The 25,171-nt window shown below is 46.9% G+C and overlaps 1 protein-coding gene across 1 annotated transcript in view; it reads left to right on the top strand.

Annotated features, from left to right (window-relative positions):
• ABCB8 (ATP binding cassette subfamily B member 8) overlaps positions 1 to 25,171 on the top strand; it is a 512,951-nt gene that overhangs the window by 251,192 nt on the left and 236,588 nt on the right. The window contains exons 4-7 of the mRNA XM_086940923.1: positions 12,230 to 12,324; positions 12,630 to 12,735; positions 15,917 to 16,078; positions 17,328 to 17,413. Coding sequence (XP_086797049.1) covers positions 12,230 to 12,324; positions 12,630 to 12,735; positions 15,917 to 16,078; positions 17,328 to 17,413 — 449 coding nt within the window. The remainder of the gene's footprint in view (positions 1 to 12,229; positions 12,325 to 12,629; positions 12,736 to 15,916; positions 16,079 to 17,327; positions 17,414 to 25,171) is intronic.

The following is a 25,171-nucleotide window of genomic DNA, read 5'->3' as shown; positions in this document are numbered from 1 at the left end:
CCCCGGCCTCCCCTAGGCCTCAGCCCCACTCACCGCTATCAGCTCAGGCAGGCGCGCAGGCTCACCGCGGCTAGCCGTCACAGTCCCGGAGCAACGAACAGCTGTCCTCCTGCAAAACGTCCTCCGTCTCCACTCCGGTAGGCACGTCAGTCTTCCCTCACCTCCGGGGCACAACACCACCGGCCAACGGGCCGCGCTCACCGCGCCATGCACCAGGCGGGCCCCGGCAGACGTAGGCCAGCTCCAGCCGCCATGCGACAGATCTCGCGGGGGAGAAACTGTGCACCAGTACACGTCGCCAGAGAGCTCCGCCGCCCGGGAACAGCTCAAATTAACACCGCAAGCTGTCGGGCATAAATCACCACCGTGATATTCGGTAGTAGACGCTGGATGTGGCGGATATTGGACGGATTTGGACTTAGTCTGGCGGAGCCTCACATAAGTGCGGCCATCTTGCCGTGCGCCCTCTAGCGCCACTGTTCAATAAATACTTATTGAAAACATCCCTAACTTTTATTCTGTGTATCTCTCTGAGACTAAGTGAGCACGAGGACCTAAGTGAAAAGTAGTACACTGTTACCACGATCCAGAGGGATCAGAGTTGTCACGTTGGATAGTTGCCGAGAACTATTCTCTCCTTGGTAAGAGGAGTTTCTGGTGGCTCTGTGAGCTAGCTGGTACACAGGCCGACATACCCGGTAGGGGTGTCTAGAATTAGTCTGACACCAATCCTAGACTGTTGTCTAAACGTGCAGATCCTATATAGGGTTTATAGGACCTACATGACCCCTCTCCTTTCCCCAACCAGATGTCACAGTAGTGACAGATGCGTCACTTCTGGGATGGGGGGGGGCATCTGGGAGAGGTGGAGATCAGAGGTCTCTGGCAGAATCCGGACTCCACATCATCATGCTGGAGCTCTGAGTGATCTGTTTGGCATTGAAAGCCGTTTAACCACCATCAAAGGAAGGCAAGTTCAAGTTATGTTATGTAACGTTAACCCGATTTGTAAAGTACGCAGCTACTCAGCAGAGTATCCCGGTGCTAAGGCTAAGGGCAACAGACCAGTGTACCTAGGTTGATTGCATAAAAAGCCTTGTCTTCAGTTTCCTCTTGAAGGCAGCGAGATTGCTGACCCTGTGGAGATCTTTCGGGAGTTTGTTCCAGGTGAGCAGCCCTAGGTAAGACCAAGATCTCCCGCCTACGCTAAGTCAGTTGATCCGGGGCACACTTGCAAGGCGAGCAGAGGAGGAACGTAGGGTACACGCTGCGATGTATTTGTTAATTCTCTCTCTGAGGTATACTGCACCCACGTCGTGCATGGCATTAAAACCATGGCCTTAAAAAAAAATAGGGAGCCAGTGGAGGGCCCTCACATAAAAGGACATGTGAGACCTAGGTGGGAGTTTGAGTAGCAGTATGGCCTCCAAATTCTAAACCACCTGGAGTCTATTGAGAAGGAAATCTGGGAGACCGAGATGGAGGGCATTCCCATATCCAGTCTCATCGTGATCAGAGTCTGAATAACCTTTTTGCCTACTGACTTAGGCAGGAGAGGTAAAAAATGTTTTAGCATGTGGAGAGTGTAGAAGCAAAAGCCGGTTAGTGCTTGAATCTGGGGTTGGAACGAGAGAGTGTTGTCAATTTTAATACCTAGATTCTTCACAGAGTTTTGGGGGGCCAGGCTGTGGCACACCATTCGGCCAGCAAGTTCTGACTAGATTGTGGGGGACAAGTGTTCACAGACATACACCGCTATGCAACAAACAGGGTGGAGTGGGTAGTGGACTCCTTGTTAAGAGGCCCTGTGTCTCTGGACATGGCTGGAACAGCAGCGCATATTCATGGTGGTTCAACATCTGGCAGGTTCCCTGAACAACAGGGCAGACGAATTAAGCCGTCAATGCCTAGTGGATCATGAATTGTGTCTCCATCCGGAGGTGCTTCAAAGTCTCTTTCTGCAGTGCAGAGAGCCTTGGTTAGATCTGTTGTCTCCACAGAGAACGCGCAATGCCAGGATTGCCCCCTGGAGTTTCCAAGGCAGCTTTCGCTCCGAGACACTTTTCCTCTCGAGTGAAGCTCAGGCCTCCTGTACGCCTTTCCGCCCATACCCCTCCTACCCAGAGTTCTTAAGAAGATCCGGAACGACCGGCCCAATTCATCCTTGTGGCTCCGGACTGGGCATGGAGAGTCCGGTATCCCGAACCTCTTCAGATGAGCATTGTTCCTCCGATCAGGCTGTCCCTTTGGGAGGACCTTCTGTTGCAACCTCAGGGGGGGGGGTCTTCCACCTGAACCTGTCAACTCTGTGCCTTCTTGCGTGGAGATTGAGCGGCTGCAGTTGGTAGCTTTCAATCTTCCTCCCAAAGTCTGAAATGCTATTCTGACAGCCAGGCATCCCTCCTATACGCCTGCTGGTGGAACAGATTTGTAATATATTGTACAGAAAAGTCTATTGACCCTCTTTCTGCTTCCCTTTCTGATATTTTACTTTTTATTTTGTCCCTTGCCCAGCAGGGCTCTACTCTGGGCACCTTGAATGGGAATCTTTTGGCTGTGTCTGCCTTCCTCAGGCTGCCAGACCTACCCTCCCTATTTAAATCACCCTTTGTAAATGGATTTTTTGAAAGGCCTTGTACATATGTTTCCTCCTGTCCCTTTCATTATGGCTCAGTGGAACCTTAATTTGGTTCTCACTTTCCTAATGTGAGCTCCTTTCGAGCCCCTGCATAATTGCCTCCTCCGGCTGCTCACCATCAAAACAGCCTTCTTAGTGGTGATTACATCTGCCTGGAGGGTGAACGAGCTGCAGGCTCTATTGTTAAAGCCCTCATTTCTGGTGATATTACCTGACAAATTGGTGCTTTGCACTGGGGGCCTCTTTCATTCCGAAGGTCGTAACGCCATTTCTTGGAGGTCAATCTGTTACCCTGCCCGCTTTCTACGCTCCTCAGCATTCCTTTAAAGAAGATGAGCGCCTCCCCATCTGGATCCAAACAAAGCATTGTCATTCTAGCTTTACTCCACAAAAGAATTCCTGGTGGATGACCACTTCTCATGGGGTATGTTGGAGCAAAGAAAGGTTGTGTGGTGCAGAAGAGGACCATTTCCCAGTGGGCCGTCGTCTGCATCATACTTTTGCTACGTTCTGGCCAAATAGGAGCCTCCTGAAGGCTTAAGGGCTCATTCCACTTGAGCTAAGGTTTCTACCACGGCTTTACAAAGAGGAGTAGCAGTCCTGGGCATCTGTCAGGCAGCAACATGGGCATCTCTTTAGACGCCAAAAGATGTGATGAAAATGCTCCTGGTCGCTAGGCCTGGCTACCAGGAGGAAAACCAGCAAAGGTTCATCAAAAACATCCCTCTGGGGATAGAGATACACATTTTGAAAGTGTTTCTCTTTTAAATTAAAAACGGGAGAACATATTGCTTTGTAAAGGTCCATTATGGATTTGATGTGGGTAGGACCAAGGTGCCTAGAAAAAGCATCAATGCTATGGGCTACTCTATTAAAAGACTGTAGATGAGCAGTCAACAATGGGTTCCAATTCATTCTGCAGTCTAGCCAGATGCCTAGATAGCAAAATGTTTCAGTATTGCCAATGTGGTGTCCATTGATCAAATAAGTTTTGGTTTTACCATTTTTCTTCCCTAGCACCATGGTATATGATTTAGTAAAATTAGTTTTCAGGCCCAGACTACCCATAAATTAATAAAAGCGGTCTAACAGAAGCTGAAGGCCATTAGCTGTACGTGCTATAAGGACTGTATCATACACATAAGGTAAAGCTGGAACCTGCCTAGTCACAACTTTTGGAACATCCTTGCAGTGAGCCACTAAAAATCGCTCTAATCGGTTATTATATAGATAAAAAGCACGGGGCTAATATACAGCCCTGGCGGACTCCTATTCCCAACTGAAAGTGTATTGTGCATTTCCCATTGAGGCTGAATCTTGCTGAAGCTTCAAGCCCAGCTTGCAAATCGTGCAAAACGGTAATAAGGGCACTATCTACTCGCATGGCCCCAGTACAGCCCAAAGTTTCGATACATCTACAGTATCAATGGCTGTACTGAGCTCCTTTCTTAACTATGGTGTACTCATTAATCAGTAGGTAAAAAATCAATTTCTGTTGGATCGTCCCCCATCCTGGTCTAAAACCATTTTGAATATTTGGCTTTATCTTTCTATTCTCTGCCCATTCAGTTAGTCGATTCAACAGTACCCGACCAGTAATTTTCATTTCGGCATCTACTAAAGAGATGGCCGATAACAAGCTGGGTCTGCTTGGTTCCCTTTTTTTGAAAATCAGAACAATTATCATCTGTTGCAAAGAAGAGGGAATATGCCCTCATGCTACTGCATTTAAAAGTTGGTTGACTAAAGGGGCCCACAGATCTACCCTGACTTCTGACAGTTCAACCACATCAAAATGTAACTCTTCTCCTCTGATGAAAGAAGGGTTAAAAGGAGAATGACATTTAATAGAATAGATAGACTCAAAGTAGGTGTCCCACTCCTGCACAGGGATAGTTTGGTCCATGTATGGTGCAGCTGCCTCATTTAAAAGGGGTTGGTTCACTACTCTCCAAAAGGCTGGCTCTCTTGTAATGCACATGCAGTCACTAACTGTTCCCAAGCTTCCCTTTTGAGATCATTCTGCTGAGTCCTACAGGCTGCACTGTACTTACTGTCTCCACTGCTTCATTGGATCTGGGTTTCTGATAAAGAACCATCATCAGATCTTCATGGGTCTTTGAGCAGTTTTTATCAAACTATTTAGGTCCGGGTTGTCCACCCTTCTCCTATTCCAGTTGCTTCTAATTGTAAACAAGCTTCGAAATCATTACTACATGATTGTATCAAATTCCTTAGGAAGTCCTCCAGGATGTTTTTTCCCCAACCTTTTCTGTGACCCAGCTCCTTTGCTACAAGAGTTTCTTAAATGGCATGGTTTTCTTGCCCCCAAAGTCATAACATCTAAACTCAGCCAGAAGAAGACTATTATCACTACAGGTATTCCAATCTGTTTTAAACTTTATAAGAAAAGGCAACATACAAGCCGACACAAAAATAAAATCAATAGTAGAACTAATGCCTCTCCCCTTAAACATAGGTACTAGATCATATTACACAAAATTATGGCTTGCAGAAAAAAATAATCTTCCTCTTCAAAGATGGCCTAACAATGATTCTTACAGTAAAGTTTTTTCATAGCATGGTTTGTTAGAGAGGGTAACCAGCACCCAAACGCTTGGCTACTATGGTAATCTGTGAGATTCCAACTAGTGAAATACCTGTAGACTTTTATACAGAGTAATAACAATGTACCCCTAAATACATAGTAGCTTTAAAATGTTTTTCACATTCAGTATGTCAGGTATACTGCCTTTTTTGCAGCATGTCATTATAAAGAATCTCATTGGCTTGCCCCCATAAACAACTCAGACCTACTGTGTTGTTCATTAGGCTTCCTGCATGGCAGCAGCCAGGTATGCCACAGTAAAATTACAAATATATACAAAATGCAGTTGTCAAAACAATACACAATCTCTACTAATAGAGGTCAGTAAGAATTATGATATTGCAAATCCTATTTTCGTGGTTTATTCAGGTGGATCACTAGCATCGAAACCCATGCCTACGACAGAAATCTGTGAGATTCCCTGTACCAAAATGCCTGCCTACAGTCTTCAGTACAGTGTACCTTTAACACATACTTTTCACAATAAGTGAGTACAAACAGTTTAAGCCCCTCTCAGTAGGGCCTAACAAGAAACATCACCGTGCAGTTCTGCTTCTAAGGTTTGTCAGAGTAGGTGACAAACACCATTACCCCTTGCTTACAACTGTAATCTGTAAGATTACATGCACTTGATACCTTTTTTAATGGCCTCTAAATAATGTGACAATAATCTACTGTAGAGGCCTTCTAGCTTTACCATATGCGTTTAACAATAAAAAAACCCAGGCCTACTGCATTCGTAATACCTTTTCATAATAAACAAGCCTGGCCTATGGCATAACATTTCCCTGCACACCAGTCAAGCCTATAGCTGTTATTATTGGCTTGTGGCCATAACCAACTCATAGAAAATTACAGTTGGCAAAGCAAAATAGTATCTCTCCTAACGAGGCTTAACCCGGATTCTCACAGTGGATATATTCTGGATTCAGAGACATGTCAATAAGACATATAACCCTAATACCTGTTGTTCAGTGCTCCTTTGCAAAAGAGGCAGTTTCCCATGTCCATATGTGGTTGGCTAGCTGCTTCACTCCTTATTTTATACAAGTCCCAGAATGGAAAGAAAAGAAATGGAACTGGAACACTTAACAGATCTTTTACAGCATGTCTCTGTCAAACCCCCAGCTCAAAGGCCCTCATCAGTCCACCCTCTATTTGAATGCAGCAAACTTTACCGCGAAACCGGTCCCAGGATGCTTGTTTCCAGTCCAGTGAAGACCTGGCTTGGCAGTTCGGGCTGGACTGTTCCCATGAGGCACAGGGTCAAGACTGATTTGCTTATGACTGGGTCTGAACTGGGGTGGTGTGGTGAGCAAAAGAACTATGATGGATTCCACCCAGATCTGTGACTGTGTGTGAGTGTCTGAAAAGTTTCAGCACTCTGTCCATTATCTCCTTGTGTATGCAGCAAAATAATGTAATCTCCGAGCTTCGCTTTCTAACCTGTGGCATCTTTACTATGCTCCTACCAGGCTGTGCCTCTGACTGGTATAAAAGCAAACAGAGCTCCTGCGCTTCACCCCTTTCCCTGGGGCCTTGCTCTGAGGCACCTAGCATGCAGTCTCTTTTCAAGTTTTAAAATGATTGAGGGCCTTTGCTTCAGCCCCCTCCCTCGCATGAGCCTTAGCTCAGCCGACCGCCTCCCCATGCAGTCCCGACATTGGGATTACCTGCATGCAAGGAAATGCCAGCCCATCAACCTCCTCCACCCCCCACCTTTAAACAGCTTTTCCTTTTATTATGCTTACAGACTGTCTTTATTTACAAGAACTGAATGCCAGGCATCCCCCTTGGTATATAGTCATGGCCTTCCATTGGGGTTGTACCACACTGGTGGAAGACCTCTACCTTATCCTTACTTCTGGATAATATCGTAAATATTGATTCATCTATGGCTAGGGTGACCACCTGATTCATGAAGCTTCATAAGTTTAATTTCCAGGAAAATTATTTTGATTTTACAAATAGTGGAAATGATGATGGATTGGGAAAATGGGTAAAGTAAGAGAGTCGGAGCATTTTAGGATAGATCTGGGGTGCAAAAGAGCAAATGCAATGATTGTCGTCTAGTACTTAACAAATGCTAAAAAGTCCTATTGACCTTGCAAGACTAAACTGTACTCCTCTGCTACATCTCACAAGGTTTTCCACTGTGGAGCAGGGAAGACATTCTATTCACTGTCTGCCTTGGACCCAACATCATCATGAAGTATATGTCCTCCTGGCAGTGTTGAATTAGCTGTGCTCTACTTCTCCCGCGGCCGTCTGTATCCAGGCGTCCAGTGCTTCCGTCTGCTTCTAATGAACTTCAACAGGAGGTTGAAAAGCTATTAATTTTAGGAGTAGTAGACCTGGCCCATGATTGGGATGGGATATTGCTCCTATTTTTTTTCTAGTAAGGAAGGTAAGAAAAAATCTCCTCATCCTGAATCTCAGATCTCACCGTATTGCCCCCTGCAGAAGTTTGATATGTTTTCTTTGGTCTAGATCATTTTAGCCTGTCTGAACCAACATCTGTCTGTGGGATTTTAGCTTGTATGTGTAAGTCCTACTGGAACACAGAGTACCTCACCTTAAGGATGCCAGTTCAGCAGTTTGAGTACAGTAGGCTGTTATTTGGTTGAAACTTCCCAGCCCGCAGCTCTTCTCCAAAATCTTGGCCTTTTTGGCTCCTGTCTTGCTACTCCAAAGTACTCACCACTATCCTTCCTTGGATGATTGCCTGTACAATGTTTTGTCACATTAGCTGCAACATCTATGATATGCACCAAGATAATTTGGTACATTGCCCGCTTATGGACTCCAGCCTGTTAAAAGACTAGGTTTGTGCTACTAATCTAACCATCTGTTCTTGCATTTGTATGTTTGTTTCAGAAGCTGCTCATACGACAGGCATCTTAACTCAAAGTGATCCCTGGGGTTGTTACACCTGAGGGCAGCAGGGCCATTATATGTCCAGGCTTTTCATTTCCCTTGGTCACATACTACTTCATTAAAAGGTATTTATTATTCTGATGTAGATTCCTCACCATTGGATTATCCCAAGGCACCAGACTGGTTCTAGAAGACTTTTGAACAAAGCCCCTGTTCACTAATAGGTGGTGTCATGCTGCTCTGGGTCCGCTCTGCACCGACTTTGCTCTGCCTTCGAAGTGATAACTGGAGCCATTTATAGCCACCAACTAGTCACATTGATGTCAGTAACTTTGTTTTCATGTCTTTGTACGTGCAACCGGCGCTAGCTCCTCTATTTTTCCCATCAGTTGAAGAGCTTTTTCTCTTTGAACTGTAACCAAAATCATTACCTCCTAGAGCCATAGCCTTTAAACCTTGTAGGAATTGTCGGCAACAGATGTCTGTGACAGATCTAGACGAGGTGTGCCTCTGGTGTCTAGGGTCGGGCCACTTTTTCATGTTGTGTGGGGAGTGTGCTCTGATGAATCTGAAGGCAATCCACTACCTTAAAGCCAAGCTGTTCTCGCTGACCATTGCTGGAAATCACGTAAAGGCTCCTCCTGCTTGAAGTCAAGTACTCAGACCTATTCTAGTTCTCACAAACAGCCCTCTAACAGGTCTTCATTGCAATCCAAGTCTTTGAGTACGTCCAAATTGTAGGAAAAATCAATGAAGTACAAATTGGTATTGTCCCTGCCTCACCACTCTCACTCTGAGAAGATTAGAGGATGTAAGGGTGCTCTGTTTCTCATTCTTGGTCCCTTACAGGGATGCCAATTCTGTAATTGGTCCCAATGCACCTCAAAGTTCTGGGTTTGTCAGCGATGCTGCAATAAATTGAACGGGTGTGAATTCTTCAAAAAACAAATGTATGTGATGTAAATAGAAAGGGCACAAAGAATTAGATCAGCACAAAAATGACTGAGGTGTACAAAAGAATTCTGCACTGCTAACACCTCGGAGTCATTAACCCCTTGGCCGCGGGGGTAATTCCCCCGCTGTGCTGGGGCGGGGGGGGCGCACACAGCGCCCCGGTGCTCATGACAAGCTCAGCTCGTCATGAGCCACGGTGCTCGTGTGCTCATGACGAGCTCAGCTCGTCACGGCCAAACCCGTTTGTGTGGAACGCTCAGCACAGCGAGGGAATTAGCCCCGTGTGCGAGCGTTGGAACCGTTATGACGAGCTTAGCTCGTCATGAGCACACGAGCACCGTGGCTCATGACGAGCTGAGCTCGTCATGAGCATGGGAGGGGTTAATGCAACCATCCATTCCAAACATAAATACATAAATAGAACAGTGAATCTGAACAAAACAGAAAACATTTTCTAAAGAAAACCAATCAAAAGGGAAATAGATGCAGTTGTCGACGTTTGTTGGTGTTCACATCCGTTAGACCATCTTCAGGACGATCAAATGAACTGTTATATGACCCTTCTGAACATTTCATGGGGAATGTCTCATCTGTTATTTAAGTAAAATTTTCCTGGTTAATTGCACAGACAAAAAGCTATTGAAGAGCTCTTTCAAACAGCGGGGTGCTACTCCAATGACATACACCGCTGTCAATATAATGTTAATGTTAATGTTATGGGTGTCTTATATAGCGCTCGGCTACTCCAAGGAGTGTCCCGGCGCTTTCTAACCCACAACAGACTACAGAGGGCAGGCAAAAAAGGAGAAAAGAACAAGCAGATTACTGTCCATAGAGCCACGTCTTCAGACCCTTTCTGAAAGCCAGCAGGTTCGAAATATAGACGCCGACTGTATTGACAGCGGCGTGTCAGAGGAGTAGCACTCTCTCTTGTGCCTGACGTTTGCAGGCAGAAGTATTAGCGGTCGCGCTCATTTTCTCCTACAGATGCCGACGATATTTACAGCAGACTGTCAGAGTAGGTGCGCTCTATTTTGAATTTGACTTCTGCAAGCACAAAAACCATGGAAACTTTTAAAGGGGTCTCCACCAGAGCCTTATAATTGGACGCAGACTGCAGGGACAGCTGCCAGTCTTAGGACTAGCGCCCTACTCTTTGTTTGTAAAGAGAGCTCTTTATCGAACTCTTTATTTCATATTTTCTTTGCCTTTTCAAAGTCAGGAATCGCCAAAGCCGATCGTTTTGGCGAGTACATGTAGGAATGCTTTTTTGCCTCAACAACGGATTCAATAACCTGCTCAGTAAAGCAGTGGCAACTAGCAACATTAATAAATGGTGGTGGAGCAATCGCCATAAGTGCTGCTGGCCGCGGGCCATCCGTTGGGTACTCCTCTCCCCGCGCAGTTCCTGGGAGGTTGACAAGGAGCAGGGAGGAAAGGGAAGGACTTCCTTCCACATGCAGCTCAAATCCAACCAATCCTGGAGTTGCTCTCAGCATGAGAGCAGCTCTAGGATTGGTTGGCGCAGTCTAAACCAATGCTTATTTTGAGGCTGGGGGCCTGTGCCGGCAATCCCCTGGCTGTTTCTTAGTGCTGGGGTTTCCTGGGTCTGAAGTACACATGTGGGATAGGTCGGCTGTAGACAGCTGTCTAATCTGACATGCGCACTGAGCCCTAGGATACATCCTGCAACCTGCAGGAATCTGCCCCACCCCTACCCTGACACTCCAGCAGCGCGGGCTAGCAGCACACAGAATGATAAAATGGTAATAACCATTTTATTATTCTGTGTTTACCGCTGCGCCAGCAAGTGGGATGACACTCTTCCATACAAGAAGAGAAACCGCCGATGGTCTAGTGAGCTCCTTGGTATGTTCTCTGGTGTGAAGAAAGGGAAGGCAATGCAGGAGAGGACTCTTTCAAGCTGGAAAGTAGCATGCATCAAAATCCTCCATGCGCTGGCTTAGAACCAGCCCCGGTGAAGGCCTACAGGCTCATTTCACCAGGGCCAGGGCATTTACAATGGCACAGATGCAAGGAGTGCCTTTTCTGCACATCTGCCAGGTTGTGACGAGGGCAATGGTGCATACATTCATAAAGCACTACTGCTTAGACAGCCAGTTCCAGTGGGAAGGTTGCTGTAACAGCTCTATGCTGTAGGACGTTTTTAATGCGCCCATTCTCCCTTTCCCTTCACCTTTGTCTACTCTAAAGGTGAGGAATCTGTGGTTAGAAGCATCCATCAGAACAACAAGTTACCTTCTGTACCACTCTTTCTGCTGGATACTACAGCTAACTGCAGATTCCATACTACCCGCCCTCCTCCCTTTCCCTGTGGAGTGGTCTCCCCATTTAGATGATCAGCACACTGCCTCAAACAATTGTTTTGTGCTCTGTGTTGGAGAAAGATCCAAGAAGCTGACTTCAGTGTGCAAGGGTGGAACTTACTTGCGGCTCTGCGCCATCAGTTCCCGGGCTGTGAGGACTCTTCAGAGAGCCACACTGTGCCACCGGCAGGGAAGCCGGTGCATTGCTATAATTTCTTTAAGATTCAGTCTGGCGCCTGGGGATAATCTAAAGGCAAGGAAGGAATCTGCAGTGTGATAGCGTCCCTATCAGAAAGAGAATTACTGAAAGTAAGTAACTTGTTCAATACTCTGTGGGTAAATATACAAATGGTTGCAGTGAATGATGAGGACTTTTTAATGGCCCAGCTACTTACTCAAATAACCCCACTCTTCCTAGGTTTTGTCTATTTTCTCCTCAGCTCATTTGTTTGTGAATTTTCCGTCTTGTACTTTACTGCAATGTAACCTTTCCAACCATCAGTATTTTTCAAGTGCTCTGTCTAAAGCTTGCGAATTCCTTTTGAGCACCGCCTCACTGATGAAAATTGCTACCTCAATAAATAAACAATACCAAAATAAGAGGGCAGCTGAGTGACCTCATCAAAGTGTCCTTTGTGGTCCTCATCTGTAGATGTTTCATCATCTAAGGCGTCCATCATCTCCTTTTGCTTCTTAACCACCTACTCCTGTCAAGGAGACTGGTTTTGAGGTAAAGGGAGCCCTTGCACATACTCTTGTCTTCATTCAACTGTTTACCATGAAAAGGCAATGGTGGCCTCCGCATCACTGGTCGTTTTCTTGCAGGGGCTGCTGACCTGTGGGTATATCATCCTGCTGTCTCGCGTCGGTGAGAGAATAGCCGCCAGAATGAGGAAGGAGCTCTTCTCTTCTCTGCTCAGGTAATTTTAAGCCGGCCGCCATCTTTCTTGGCACCCTAGCTCTTACATTGCTTCTCTCTGGCTCCTCTGTGGTAACTCTTGGGTCCAGGTGAGTCCCAGTTTCTCACTACTCTGTCCTCTTTCTCTGGTTTATTGGGCCATTTCTTACTGTTTCACCCAATGCTGTGATTCTTGCTCATACTACTTTGATGAATCCTGTGCATCCCCTGAGCTGAGGTGGTGTGCCCAAGGCATTTTCACCAGTGCTTTGTGCTAGAACTCCAACCTGGTCTCGAATTGAGAGACGTGTGTGCTTCTTCTTTCAGGCAGGATGTGGCTTTCTTCGATTCCCATAAAACTGGTCATCTGGTGAATCGCCTCACTTCGGATGTCCAGGAGTTCAAGTCCTCATTTAAGCTTGTTATTTCCCAGGTGAGTCTTCTTCATGCAGGATTTGCGTCTCCCGGCTACAGTGTTGCTTGCCCGCTCCTAGTGGGGTCTCGCCTTGCTCTGCAGCGGTTGTATTCCCCCTGCACAAAATGCAGGACAGACCCAAAACCTTGTATATATAATTCAAGGAACAATGATTCTAAGATATCACCCTTAAACAATAAGGCAAATACATATGGGTGCCATTGTTAAATAACATCAAGCAAAACCGAGCCAATGAGTTCATAAAAGGCATACACATGTAATTCATTTAACATATGCAATATATAGTTGTATAGTGCAGAGTGTGCAGTGCTTGTGAAAAAATGGACACAGCTCTAAACAATCCAGCTAGACTGATTTAATAAATTCGAGTGGGATTCAAAATAGCTTAGGGCGTGGTTTATCCTATGGCCAATCTTAGTATGGGAGAGTTGTGAACGTTTCCACCCTTTTAATTAAGCAATTCATGAGTCTCTCTTCAGGACAATGCAATCCATAATAGTTCAATGTACGCAACTTATGTCAGGAAACAAATAGTCCAATATGGTAAATGCTGGTTCAATAAAGGAGAAAAAGGCAAAAACCTCATAATTTAATATCAGAGCTGAAAACTGCTACAGGAATTAGTGCAGCTGGGATCAATCCATGAGTCCGGTAGTCTGCCTGAAAAGTGAGGCCCCACGGAGGATGCCCTCTCCCTATGACATGCCTCTTTCCATTATTTCTTCTCCTGGCTGAGCCCATGCATTCCTATAGCCATGATATCACCTTTATTGCCTTTGTTCTGCTCCTCTATGCCTTTCATCTCTATGCCTGCACACTGACACTGCTTGCTCCGCCTGCAGGCCTCAGATTACATTATCGCAATGTGCGCAACACATACATTGTATGTTTGCCCCAATGTACTTGCACCGAGCCCACTACCCTCTTGCACTGCACCTTGCACCCAGTCTTCACACTCCTCTTGCACTTGCACCGAGCCCACTACCCTCTTGCACTGCACCTTGCACCCAGTCTTCACACTCCTCTTGCACTTGCACTGAGCCCACTACCCTCTTGCACTGCACCTCATACCCAGTCCACACACTCCTCTTGCACTTGCACTGAGCCCACTCCCATCGTCCACTGCACCTTGCACCCAGTCCACACACTCCACTTGCACTGCGCCCACTACCCTCTTGCACTGCACCTTGCACCCATTCCACACACTCCTCTTTCACTGGCCCGTGCAGCGTTTTCACGGCACCTTGCACCCACTTCACCCGCTCCTCTTGCACTGCACCTTGCACCCAGTCCACACACTCCTCTTGCACTTGCACTGGCCCGCGCAACGTTTGCACTGCAACTTGCACCCAGTCCACACACTCCTCTTGCACCTGCCCAGGCAGTGTTTGCACTGCACCTTGCACCCAGTTCACACGCTCCTCTTGCACTGGCCCGTGCAGTGTTTGCACTGCACCTTGCACCCAGTCCACACACTCCTCTTGCACTTGCCCGTGCAGCGTTTGCACTGCACCTTGCACCCAGTTCACACGCGCCTCTTGCACTGGCCCGTGCAGCGTTTGCACTGCACCTTGCACCCAGTCCACACACTCCACTTGCACTGAGCCCACTACCCTCTTCCACTGCACCTTGCACCCAGTCCACATACTCCACTTGCACTGAGCCCACTCCCCTCTTGCAGTGCACCTTGCACCCAGTCTTCACACTCCTCTTGCACTGGCCCATGCAGCATTTGCACTGCACCTTGCACCCAGTTCACACGCTCCTCTTGCACTGGCCCGTGCAATGTTTGCACTGCACCTTGCACCCAGTCCACACACTCCTCTTGCACTTGCACTGAGCCTACTACCCTCTTCCACTGCACCTTGCACCCAGTCCACACACTCCACTTGCACTGAGCCCACTCCCCTCTTGCAGTGCACCTTGCACCCAGTCTTCACACTCCTCTTGCACTGGCCCATGCAGCGTTTGCACTGCACCTTGCACCCAGTCCACACACTCCACTTGCCCTGAGCCCACTCCCCTCTTGCACTGCACCTTGTACTCAGTCCACACACTCCTCTTGCACTGGCCCGTGTAGCGTTTTCACTGCATCTTGCACCCAGTCCACACACTCCACTTGCACTGAGCCCACTCCCCTCTTGCACTGCACCTTGCACCCAGTCCACACACTCCTCTTGCACTTGCACTGGCCCGTGCAGCGTTTGCACTGCACCTTGCACCCAGTCCACACACTCCTCTTACACTGAGCCCATTCCCCTCTTGCACAGCACCTTGCATCCAGTCCACACACTCCTCTTGCACTGAGCCCACTCCCCTTTTGCACTGCACCTTGCACCCAGTCTTCACACTCCTCTTGCACTTGCACTGAGCCCAGTACTCTCTTGCACTGCACCTTGCACCCAGTCCACACACTCCTCTTGCACTTGCACTGAGCTCACTACCCTCTTGCACTGCACCTTGCTCCCAGTTCACACACTCCTCCTTCACTTGCACTGAGCCCACTACCCTCTTCCACTTCACCTTGCACCCAGTCCACACACTTCACGTGCACTGAGCCTACTGCCCTCTTGCACTGCACCTTGCTCCCAGTTCACACACTCCTCATGCACTTGCACTGAGCCCACTACCCTCTTCCACTTCACCTTGCACCCAGTCCACACACTTCACGTGCACTGAGCCTACTGCTCTCTTGCACTGTACCTTGCCCCCAGTCCACACACTCCTCTTGCACTTGCACCGAGCCCACTGCCCTCTTGCACTCCACCTTGCGCCCAGTCCACACACTACACTTGCACTGAGCCCACTCCCCTCTTGCACTGCACCTTGCACCCAGTCCACACACTCCTCTTGCACTTGCACTGGCCCGTACAGTGTTTGCCCTGCACCTTGCACCCAGTCCACACACTCCTCTTCTACTGAGCCCACTACCCTCTTGCACTGCACCTTGCACCGTCCACACGCTCCACTTGCACTAAGCACACTCCCCTCTTGCACTGCACCTTGCACCCAGTCCACACACTCCTCTTGCACTTGCACTTGCCAGTGCAGCGTTTGCACTCTCACCCAGCACTTGCACTACCTTTGTGTATCAGATTGCACTTCCACAGGGGCAGCTTGCACTCTAACTCTCCTCTCTTGTTTAAGGCATGTTTATCCCCTCTGTTTCCATTCGCAGGGTTTACGTAGCATCACCCAGACTGCCGGCTGCTTCATCTCACTCTACCTCATCTCCCCGAAGCTGACGACGCTGATGGTTGTGGTGGTGCCAACGTTGGTGGGAGCTGGCGCCTTGATTGGCTCTTTTCTAAGGAAGCTCTCGCGCCGAGCCCAGGAGCAGGTATTGATAGAAACCCTGCAAATGCACAGAGCCCCGACAGACTGCCCTCTGTGTGTGTGGGGGGGCCTCTGAGATAACAGAGCACTGTGTTCTGGTTTCGCATCTAGAAGAGATAAGTTGGTACCTTGGACCCCCATTATTAACTCACTTAACACAGCAGCCGCACCGCGTTTCATTGAATCTCCCCCATCAAGCTGTGAGTGAAGGTAGCAGCCATTGTCTCTAGGTGTGAGCGCAAAATCCGTTCCGCTCGCGGATTTCGTGGATTTTCGGTAAATCCGCAATCCGCAAACTCCCACGAATTTACCGAAAATCCGCGAATCCGCGAGCGGCGGATTCGGGGGGCAAAAGTTCAAGCCTTCAAGCTTGAAGTTGTAACTATTTTAGGATGGCGCCGGCAAGCTGCCAGCGCCATCCTAAAATAGTCACTAAGTTAGCTTCAACAGGAAGCACTAATAGATAAAATAAAGCAGGTGCTCGAGCACCTGCTTTATTTTATCTATTAGTACTTCCTGATTAAGCTAATTTAGTAACTATTTTAGGATGGCGCTGGCAGCTTGCCGGCGCCATCCTAAAATAGTTACAGGATTATAGGTTGAGACAGTGACAGCTCACTCTAGGGACCCCTGCGCCCTTCGGGGCGATTGCATAGTAACACACACATGGTTGCTGGAAGTAGTTGAAACTCAAATTCAGTGATTCATTCATCAGCCCAAAAACAATCGTGAGTGTCGAAAATCAGCTGTGATGCTGGATAGAGGCCTTTGCATCCTTGACTTCCGCCATTTACCCACTATGATGGACAGCTCACTCAAGGGACCCCTGCGCCCTTCGGGGCGATTGCATAGTAACACACACATGGTCGCTGGGAACTAGTTGAAGCTCAAATTCAGTGACTCATTCATCAACCCAAAACCAATTGTGAGCGTCGTCGCGGCCGCACAGAAGACCCCCCCTCCATTAAGGAAATCCGCAAAATCTGCGAATCCGCAAATTCGCGGATTTTGCATATCCGCGAATACGCAAATTTGCAGATCGTGGATCCGCGAAATCCTCCCATGCCTAATTGTCTCCCTGCTGTCCCCCAGGCCTGTACCAGTGTAATGTGTACTGTACTCGTGTAAGTATCCTCTGTGTCCACCATATGGTCAAGGGTTGACCTCCCTCTGAACCCCCACCCTCCCCACATTGGCGCAGAGGAGAGGTTCAAGTCTTCTCCATGGTGACGGACTCTGCTTCTCACTTGCAGGTTGCCAGAGCGACTGGAGTGGCTGACGAGGCTTTGGGCAATGTACGGACGGTTCGAGCGTTCGCCATGGAAGAAAAGGAGCTGGAGTAAGTATGGAGTCCAGGGCCGCTAACATCGGCCGTTGTTACAGACCCCAGGGATCTCGGATCAGGGAACAGCTACAGGAGGCTACAGCAGCAAAGCACCTAGGGGGTTCTATGAGTAGGGCTACAAGGCCGCGCTGGAGGCCGAGTGCTGCATTATGTACGTGCAGTCCTTCCTTTAAATGCCCGATGCGGAGTACCAACATTTTTTATTATGAGCGGGAGAGTACCGGCACTTCTCATGACAGACCTAATACTGTAGAGTACCGGCACTTCTCACAAATAAGCAGTTACTCTGGGGCAGAGCACCTGAACTTCTATTTGTCCTTTTCCAGCACTGGGTACGTGTAAGAGTGCATTGTCCATGTTGGCGCAGTGGCGCACCTTTAAGCGCAAACGGAGACACTGTACCCCATTACAGATAACGTGTTGCCACAGGGCACACTTATATTCGTGTATGCCCTGGGGGCTGCATATAATTAGTGAAAGGCTAAGAGCTGTTTATAGCTGCCGCTCTGTCCTCCACAGTGCAGGTGGCGCGCGGCCTGCTTTATTTCCAAAGGAGGACAGAGATCCTCCTGCAGGCGGGTGCAATTACTGACTGCGCCCACCTAGAGGGGAGGTCTGGAAGTGCAAGAGCCCCAATGTAGCCTCCCAGTGGTGGGCCCTTGGGGAGCGCACTGACGACGTGCTACCTATTTGAATTGCACTAGCGTGAACCTCATCATGGCTTCTTTGCTTCTGGGCTTGCGCTCATAATACAGTGCGGGCATAGAGGCAAAGTCTTCACTTCATTTTCATGAGAAAGCCCCCTTAGGATTGCACTGGTGCTAAATGTGCCCCTGCACAATCTGTGCAAGGGTTTGTGGCCCTTTCTGTAATGCCAGCTTCTGTACCTTCAGGAGGCTACAGAGAGAAAGGCTTATACACTTGATGTTGATGGTGGTTCGCTTCCAGTTGGTTTCCGTTTGGCCCTGCAGTAGTTGTGGGTGTGCAGGAGTGCTCCGTGAGGCATGGCTGGCATTGGCCACCTCACCTGCAGGGTTGATTCAAGATGGACAGAATGAGTGTTATATTGAATGACAATTTGTTAGTGGGCTGGCCGTTGGCACTATGATGAAAGTGGTGAAAATAAAATGTCATGCTGCAGGAGTGAAATGTGCAGGGTTTTTTTGTGGGTGGAGAGGGGCTTCTTTCAAACCCCAACAATGATCCCTTCTATCCCGTCAGTTTCTTGCCTTCACTCAAGTATCACTCTCATTACAAGCTCGAACCTCACTTTGTACTCATACACACCTTCTCTCTGAGCTTTCTTTCCTGCCTCACAGACGCAGTCGAACTCCTCTTTATATGGTCGAAAGTCAGCAAAGCCCTAATGCACTGTCTTAGACCTCTTTATCCCTCAAATTATCAGGCCCCTGACCCGTCCCTCCAGTGTTGGACAATTTCATTCCTTTGCTAAAAAAACACTGTTGATTTCTCCTCTCAAATGAACTTTTGCCATGTCTAACAACACGTTTATCTTTCTGAGACACTTGAATAAATTGTATTCTACTTAACTAATCACTCCTTTCCTTCTGGCAACTAACTTATCCTTCTCCAGTATGGCTTTTGGGTATTCCATTCATAGAGATTTCACTCACAGTTATCAAACGTATTCAGCTGTGCACTGCTTGACCCTCTCGCCTCTATCAGTGCCTTACTTAAATTATGTGTGACTTTGCCCACCGAATTATGTTAATAAGTCTTTTCCATTCTTGGAATCATGGCTCAATACTTAAATTGTTCTCAGGGGGGGGGGGGGGTGACTTTTGCTGGCACAGCTGAGGCACGTGGTCATCTACTCCCTCTGCCCCCAGGTCTATGAGCCTTTCGTGCAGTGTCTTCATCCGTCTTTGGTGTCAAGGCTATGGGAGTTGGCTGGGAGGTTTGAGAGGAGAGGGGGATCCTGTGCTAAGGTGGGGAATCTCCTCCATGAGAAGGGGGGCATGTATGTTCCAAAGCTGTGGCGTCGGACGGTGGTAGATGGTGTGAGATGTGGCTGAAGGAGATGCTCAGCTGCGGATCACATACAGTAGATCTGGAACATGAGCCGACCTGACGAGAGCTTCCGACAAGAGAGTAGCGAGTGTGGTACCCTGCTCCCCAAACTTAGGTAGGCAGTCTACCAGTTCCCTGGATCAAAGGGACAACAGAGAAGGAGCCTGCTAGTGTATCAGTCAGACTAAGGAGGCACCGCAGACTGAAGCAGTCTCGCCAGGAGACCCGCCAGGAGGAGTCTGCCTAACCTAAAGTCAGTGGCAGCAGCACCAACAAAGACAGAAAGCCCAGTCCAGGGTTGAGGAGTGCAACTCCACTCTTACCAAAAGACGACATGGTCCTGCTTAATCTTGTCCACCCGTTTGATGGGGGGCGAGATTTAGCTGTCCATCCATGCATCTTGCTACCTATTTACCTATCTACCTATCTGTCTATGCAACTCTGTCTATCTATCTGTTTATCTAACCATCCATGCAACACTATTTATAAATTCTCTCTATCTGTCATTGCAAGCCTCTCTACTTATTTATCTTTTGTACACTATTTATTCATAATAAAGACTTTCAAAAACACTGCAAATCAAGTACTAGTAAAGGCAGGAGACTGGAAGTCAATGCCAGACTGATTGGCTAACAAGCCCTTATGATTTTACTAAACTTATCTCTTTAACATAGTTATAGGAGTTTTCAGTCAGACATTATCCATTAGTGTGTTTCTGTGTCATTCACATTTTGCCTCCATCCACTCTAACATGCATCATGGGGCAATGGGCAGCCCACTTCAGCCTTTGACTGACTTCACTTTGAGTTAGTGCATGTTTCCCTTTCACAAGAAGCACATTCACACACAAAATAGTTCCTCTCAGTGCTACGGTTTACTCTGGTAATGTGTGCATTTTAGAGACCCAAAATATTTTTGGATTTATCCAATGTTTTATTTTAGTATGATGAGGGCCTGGCAGCTTCCCTACCAATAATGATTTGCCAATACCATTAGAGAACACAACAAGAATTTCCAGAACCAAAAGGGTGGCATCAGTTCCAGGACCATTGTGCTGACAATGCTTTGTTTTCTAGCACTCATTCATCAGACATGCACTAAAGAAAGAAAATTCATTATTTTCTCTTTTCGGTGATGGAATAACGTAAAACGTAGGGAGGACTCGCCAAACATTTCTGGATAGTGTTCAGGTTGAGCAAGGCCTTTCAATGGCCATTCCAGTAGTTGAGTGGAGAGCTCGTCTCAAATTGGTTTCATATTCAGTGTAAGGCAATGGAGCTTAACAATGTCACAAAAGCACTGACATGAATTTACTAAACTCCAAATCAGGTTGTTTGCCCCAAATTGTAGGATTTGAGGGACTGAAAATGTAGGCATTTGAAAAGTCTAGACCACAAGAATGTATTCGCACTGGGCATTGGTAAAGTTGAATGTAAAATACTCCATCACCCTGACGGAGTAACTGCTCTCGGAATCTGAAGATGTCCACAGCCCCCGCGGACATCGCTTATGTTGGCAGGAGCTGCCTTCGCAGCAGTTCTGGTCAAGGTAGTGAAACTGGGTTGGCTCATTGGGGTTTGTTCAAGATCATGCCCCTTTGTGTGAATTGCTATCTCTCACAACTACCTACTTCACTCGTGGCGTCTTAGATTAGTGATACTACATTCTGAAAACAACCATTGATAAGAGGGTATATGTTCTACAAACCAACTCGGGTTGGCTAGCTTACCACCATCCAGTGATGCCCCATCTAAATGGGTATTACTCCTATCATGGGGGTTTGGATGGGAGAGGCCAAGCTCCAGTAACCCAGTACAGTGCAGTCCAGTTGTGTAATTACATAGAATGCCAAACACCTCGAGGTCAGGGTACATGTAGGTCCAGGGGTGTTATGGTACATTAATGTCTAGTGGGGCAACCGGTCTTTCACATTTCAATCAGCGAGCGGATGTTCATGCTGGGGATATGTATACTCCGGTTTCATTGATGTACGTTTTGTCTGTAGACCATGAATAGGGTGGCAGCAAGGCTTTGCTTTCCTTTCCTTTATTTTTCAAGGGCAAACAGGATATTGAACCAACCGCATCCCTGCCCTTGTACTCTGCAGGTCTCCACGACTGACTTCCAAACGCAGTGGTTACCTTTCAGTTATTGCTGGCTTGGCCTTTTGCGTCTTGCTAACCCGATCAGGGGGTTCAGAACAGAAATGCGGCAGTCCGCTGTTCCTGTAACACTCTATAAATAATTACTCCTGTACGAAGGAGTATGCTTGGTGAGGCCCAAATCATATACAGTTCCCACTACTGTCTTCAGGGAAAGTCTGGCTGCTTATTAGCATTGTAAACAAATGTCGAGCATAATCTAATGTTCAATTAAAGAATGCACAGGGCATGTTTATCCAAGAAACCAACCAATATTGCTGAAGTTGAAGAAGATAATACATATTTCTGAATAAGAAAATGGTGCAAAAAAGTACCATTCTTACAGTAAAACAAAGCCATAATTCCTTGTCCTATTGTGATATTACCTAAAACAGACCTGCCGGAAAAGGCAGCCTTATGACTCTCCTGTGTTCCTCCTGTAATCAAACTTCTCATGCAATAGTCCATTCACAGCCTATATATCTAAAGGAAATCGTCACTATTCAGCCTGCTTTTGTGTAGTAGCCTCCTGCGAGGCCAACTTCAATTCCACCCATAAGTAGGATTCTATTGCAAAGTAGCCCAAAGTCACACTTTGAGGCTTAAAAATCCATGCAGGCTAGGTTTGAAAAAATACATGCCCCCTGAATATCGAAACCACAGTATTGATGGAACACAATATTGAGGGCAGAATTTTGAAAATAAAATCTCGACAGGTAAGTAAATTGAGATTTTCAATACCTAACGCAACATGTATGCACATACTTGGTACATGTGTATTCAAAGTATGTGTATGTGGAGTTAGGGATATTAAATCTATACTTCCATGTATGCTCCTTCCCTTTAGATATTTTGTCCCTCAATACTTTTACCAAAATATTGTTGCTGTCGATGTTCAGTAGTACAATCTTCAATGAAAAATATTAAACCCAGATGGGAGATACTGTTTAGTATATCGGGAAACTTGTATTTTCTCTTAAAACAATTAAACAAAAACAATACAGGAATCAAAGAATGCATTCCTGCATTATAACAAAAAAAACCTGAAATGTAATGACTGCTACACACTCTGTGTAATTGATTAACTTCTTATTCAGGCGACCGAGGCTTTTCATTCATTTTCAAACGGTGCAGTAGGTGCACCAGTAGTGGATGTAGAAGTGGCCGCTTAAGTTAATTCTGTGTTTTTTTTATCACAGTTTGATAAAATACTGAAAACTCCGAACATGATGAGCTTCTGAAAAACAAGTCTCTGGTCTCCTGGTGTGTTGTATTGTCAGAAACAACTGCAACACAAAAGCAACCTCAGTAGGTTTTTAAAGACGTCATGTACCTGTGCAAGTTTATTAAAATATTTTTCACGTGGGCAGTGTGTGGCATTCGTAGGCAACAATAGCAAACATACACAAAACAAAAGATGAATTTAAGTGAAATGAGCACAGCATCGGGCAATGCCCAGGTGGCTTATGTAAGAAACAAGAGAACCATGGCACTTACATTGTCAATCTTAGCAGGCACTGAGTATGTCAGTGGAAAACGAAGAGGATAAATGGTACAATATATCAGGACAGCAATGCATAGGGTGTCCACTTAATACGAAAGAAGTTTGCGTATCTGCTTCTGTCCTTCGTATTTTTTGAGTAGCCAAAGGCCTGAAACTGGCAATAGAACTGTAAAAAGCAAATGCTAGCAGAATGTATTGAACACTAATACATGTTTTGTACAGAGATCTTACTATTCTTATGTCTGTGCATACTTATGTGTGCGGTTATGTCTAGATCAAAACTCTGCACATCATGCTGTATTTATTTGCCTTGAACTGAAGTGCAAAGTTTTCAATAAATTAATGCCGTATTAGCCAATCTTTGAACACATTTTTCACAAAATGTTTTTGTGATGGGAGGATCCCACGCACCTTCCTTTTTCGGTCCTCACTCGCTGCACTTGTATATTATAGTCCAATATAACATTTCTGAATCACTACGTTTAAAATCCACCAGCCGCCACTGATTTCACATATTGATAAACTGAATCAAAATGAAACATTTTGCATTCATTTTCAAATAAACCTTAAATCGGAGTGAACATAACTCATTTTAGAACCTTGCGCACAACAATTCATTTGCATATTGAATTTTCACCAGTATTCAGCGCACACCGCCTTGGCTACAGGGCACAGAAACCCTTCACTGCCGCACACAGAGAAAAATAATTAGAGGGAACATTGTTACCCTCCCTTGGTCTGTGTATTGTGTTGGGGCCCACCCTCCTGAACAGGTTTTGGGGGGCTTTTAGAGGACACTTTGTTATTATCTTTAGACTGACCACTCTTTCTTTCTTTTGATCACCCCCTCCAGGAGACTTTTTGGACTCCCTAGTCTTAACCCAACGGTCAGCCTTCTTTCCCAATCCTTGGAGAAAGACAGGACCTAGGTCTGCCTAGTATTGATGCATTTTTTGGGAAAAACAGTTACTTAACAGATGTTGTTTCATAATAAGATTATGCTGCCTATCATTGTGTTGCAAAGAAAAACCAAAGGAAATGATGGATGGAGCGTTGACAATACAAGCACTCACCCCCAGTCAACTGATCTGGGTTTAATCCATGCCCGTTCTTTATCCCACTCTGCCACCCCAGTTCAGACATGGCCATATGCAAATCAGTCTGACCCTGTGCCTCATGGGAACAGTCCAGCCCGAACTGCCAAGCCATGCCTTCCCTGGACCGGAAACAAGCTACCGAGGACCGGTTTCTGGCATTTCAGCCTTCTTCAGCCCGGCTTGCTTGAATCCAGTGGCAAAGTGAGCAGGGGACTCACGTCTGAGCTTACCCTGACAACTTAGGGCGAACAAAGAAAAACCAAAGGAAATGATGGACGGAGCGTTGACAATACAAGCACTCACCCCCAGTCAACTGATCTGGGTTTAATCCATCACTGTTCTTTAGCCCACTCTGCCACCCCAGTTCAGACATGGCCATATGCAAATCAGTCTGACCCTGTGTCTCATGGGAACAGTCCAGCCCGAACTGCCAATTCATGCCTTCCCTAGACCGGAAACAAGCTACCGAGGACCGGTTTCTGGCATTTCAGCCCGGCTTGCTTGAATCCAGTGGCAAAGTGAGCAAGGGACTCACGACTGAGCATACCCTGGCAACTTAGGGCGAACAAAGAAAAAACAAAGGAAATGATGGACGGAGCGTTGACAATACAAGCACTCACCCCCAGTCAACTGATCTGGGTGTGATCCATCACCGTTCTTTAGCCCACTCTGCCACCCCAGTTCAGACATGGCCATCTGCAAATCAGTCTGACCCTGTGCCTCATGGGAACAGTCCAGCCCGAACTGCCAAGCCATGCCTTCCCTGGACCGGAAACAAGCTACCGAGGACCGGTTTCTGGCATTTCCGCCTTCTTCAGCCCGGCTTGCTTGAATCCAGTGGCAAAGTGAGCAAAGGACTCACGTCTGAGCATACCCTGCACCTTGTTACCTTTTAACCAGCCACCTAGAGGTTTTAAATGGGAAGTCAAACAAATCTACCCAGGTCTGACTCGAGGTTTTGTGAGTTTCCCTGAACCTT

This window comes from Lissotriton vulgaris, chromosome 10 (genome assembly GCF_964263255.1).
Source record: "Lissotriton vulgaris chromosome 10, aLisVul1.2, whole genome shotgun sequence".
In the NCBI taxonomy this organism is placed as follows: domain Eukaryota; kingdom Metazoa; phylum Chordata; class Amphibia; order Caudata; family Salamandridae; genus Lissotriton; species Lissotriton vulgaris.
The sequence above is the reverse complement of the archived record's forward strand: the minus strand, read 5'-3'. Positions and strand labels throughout refer to the sequence as shown.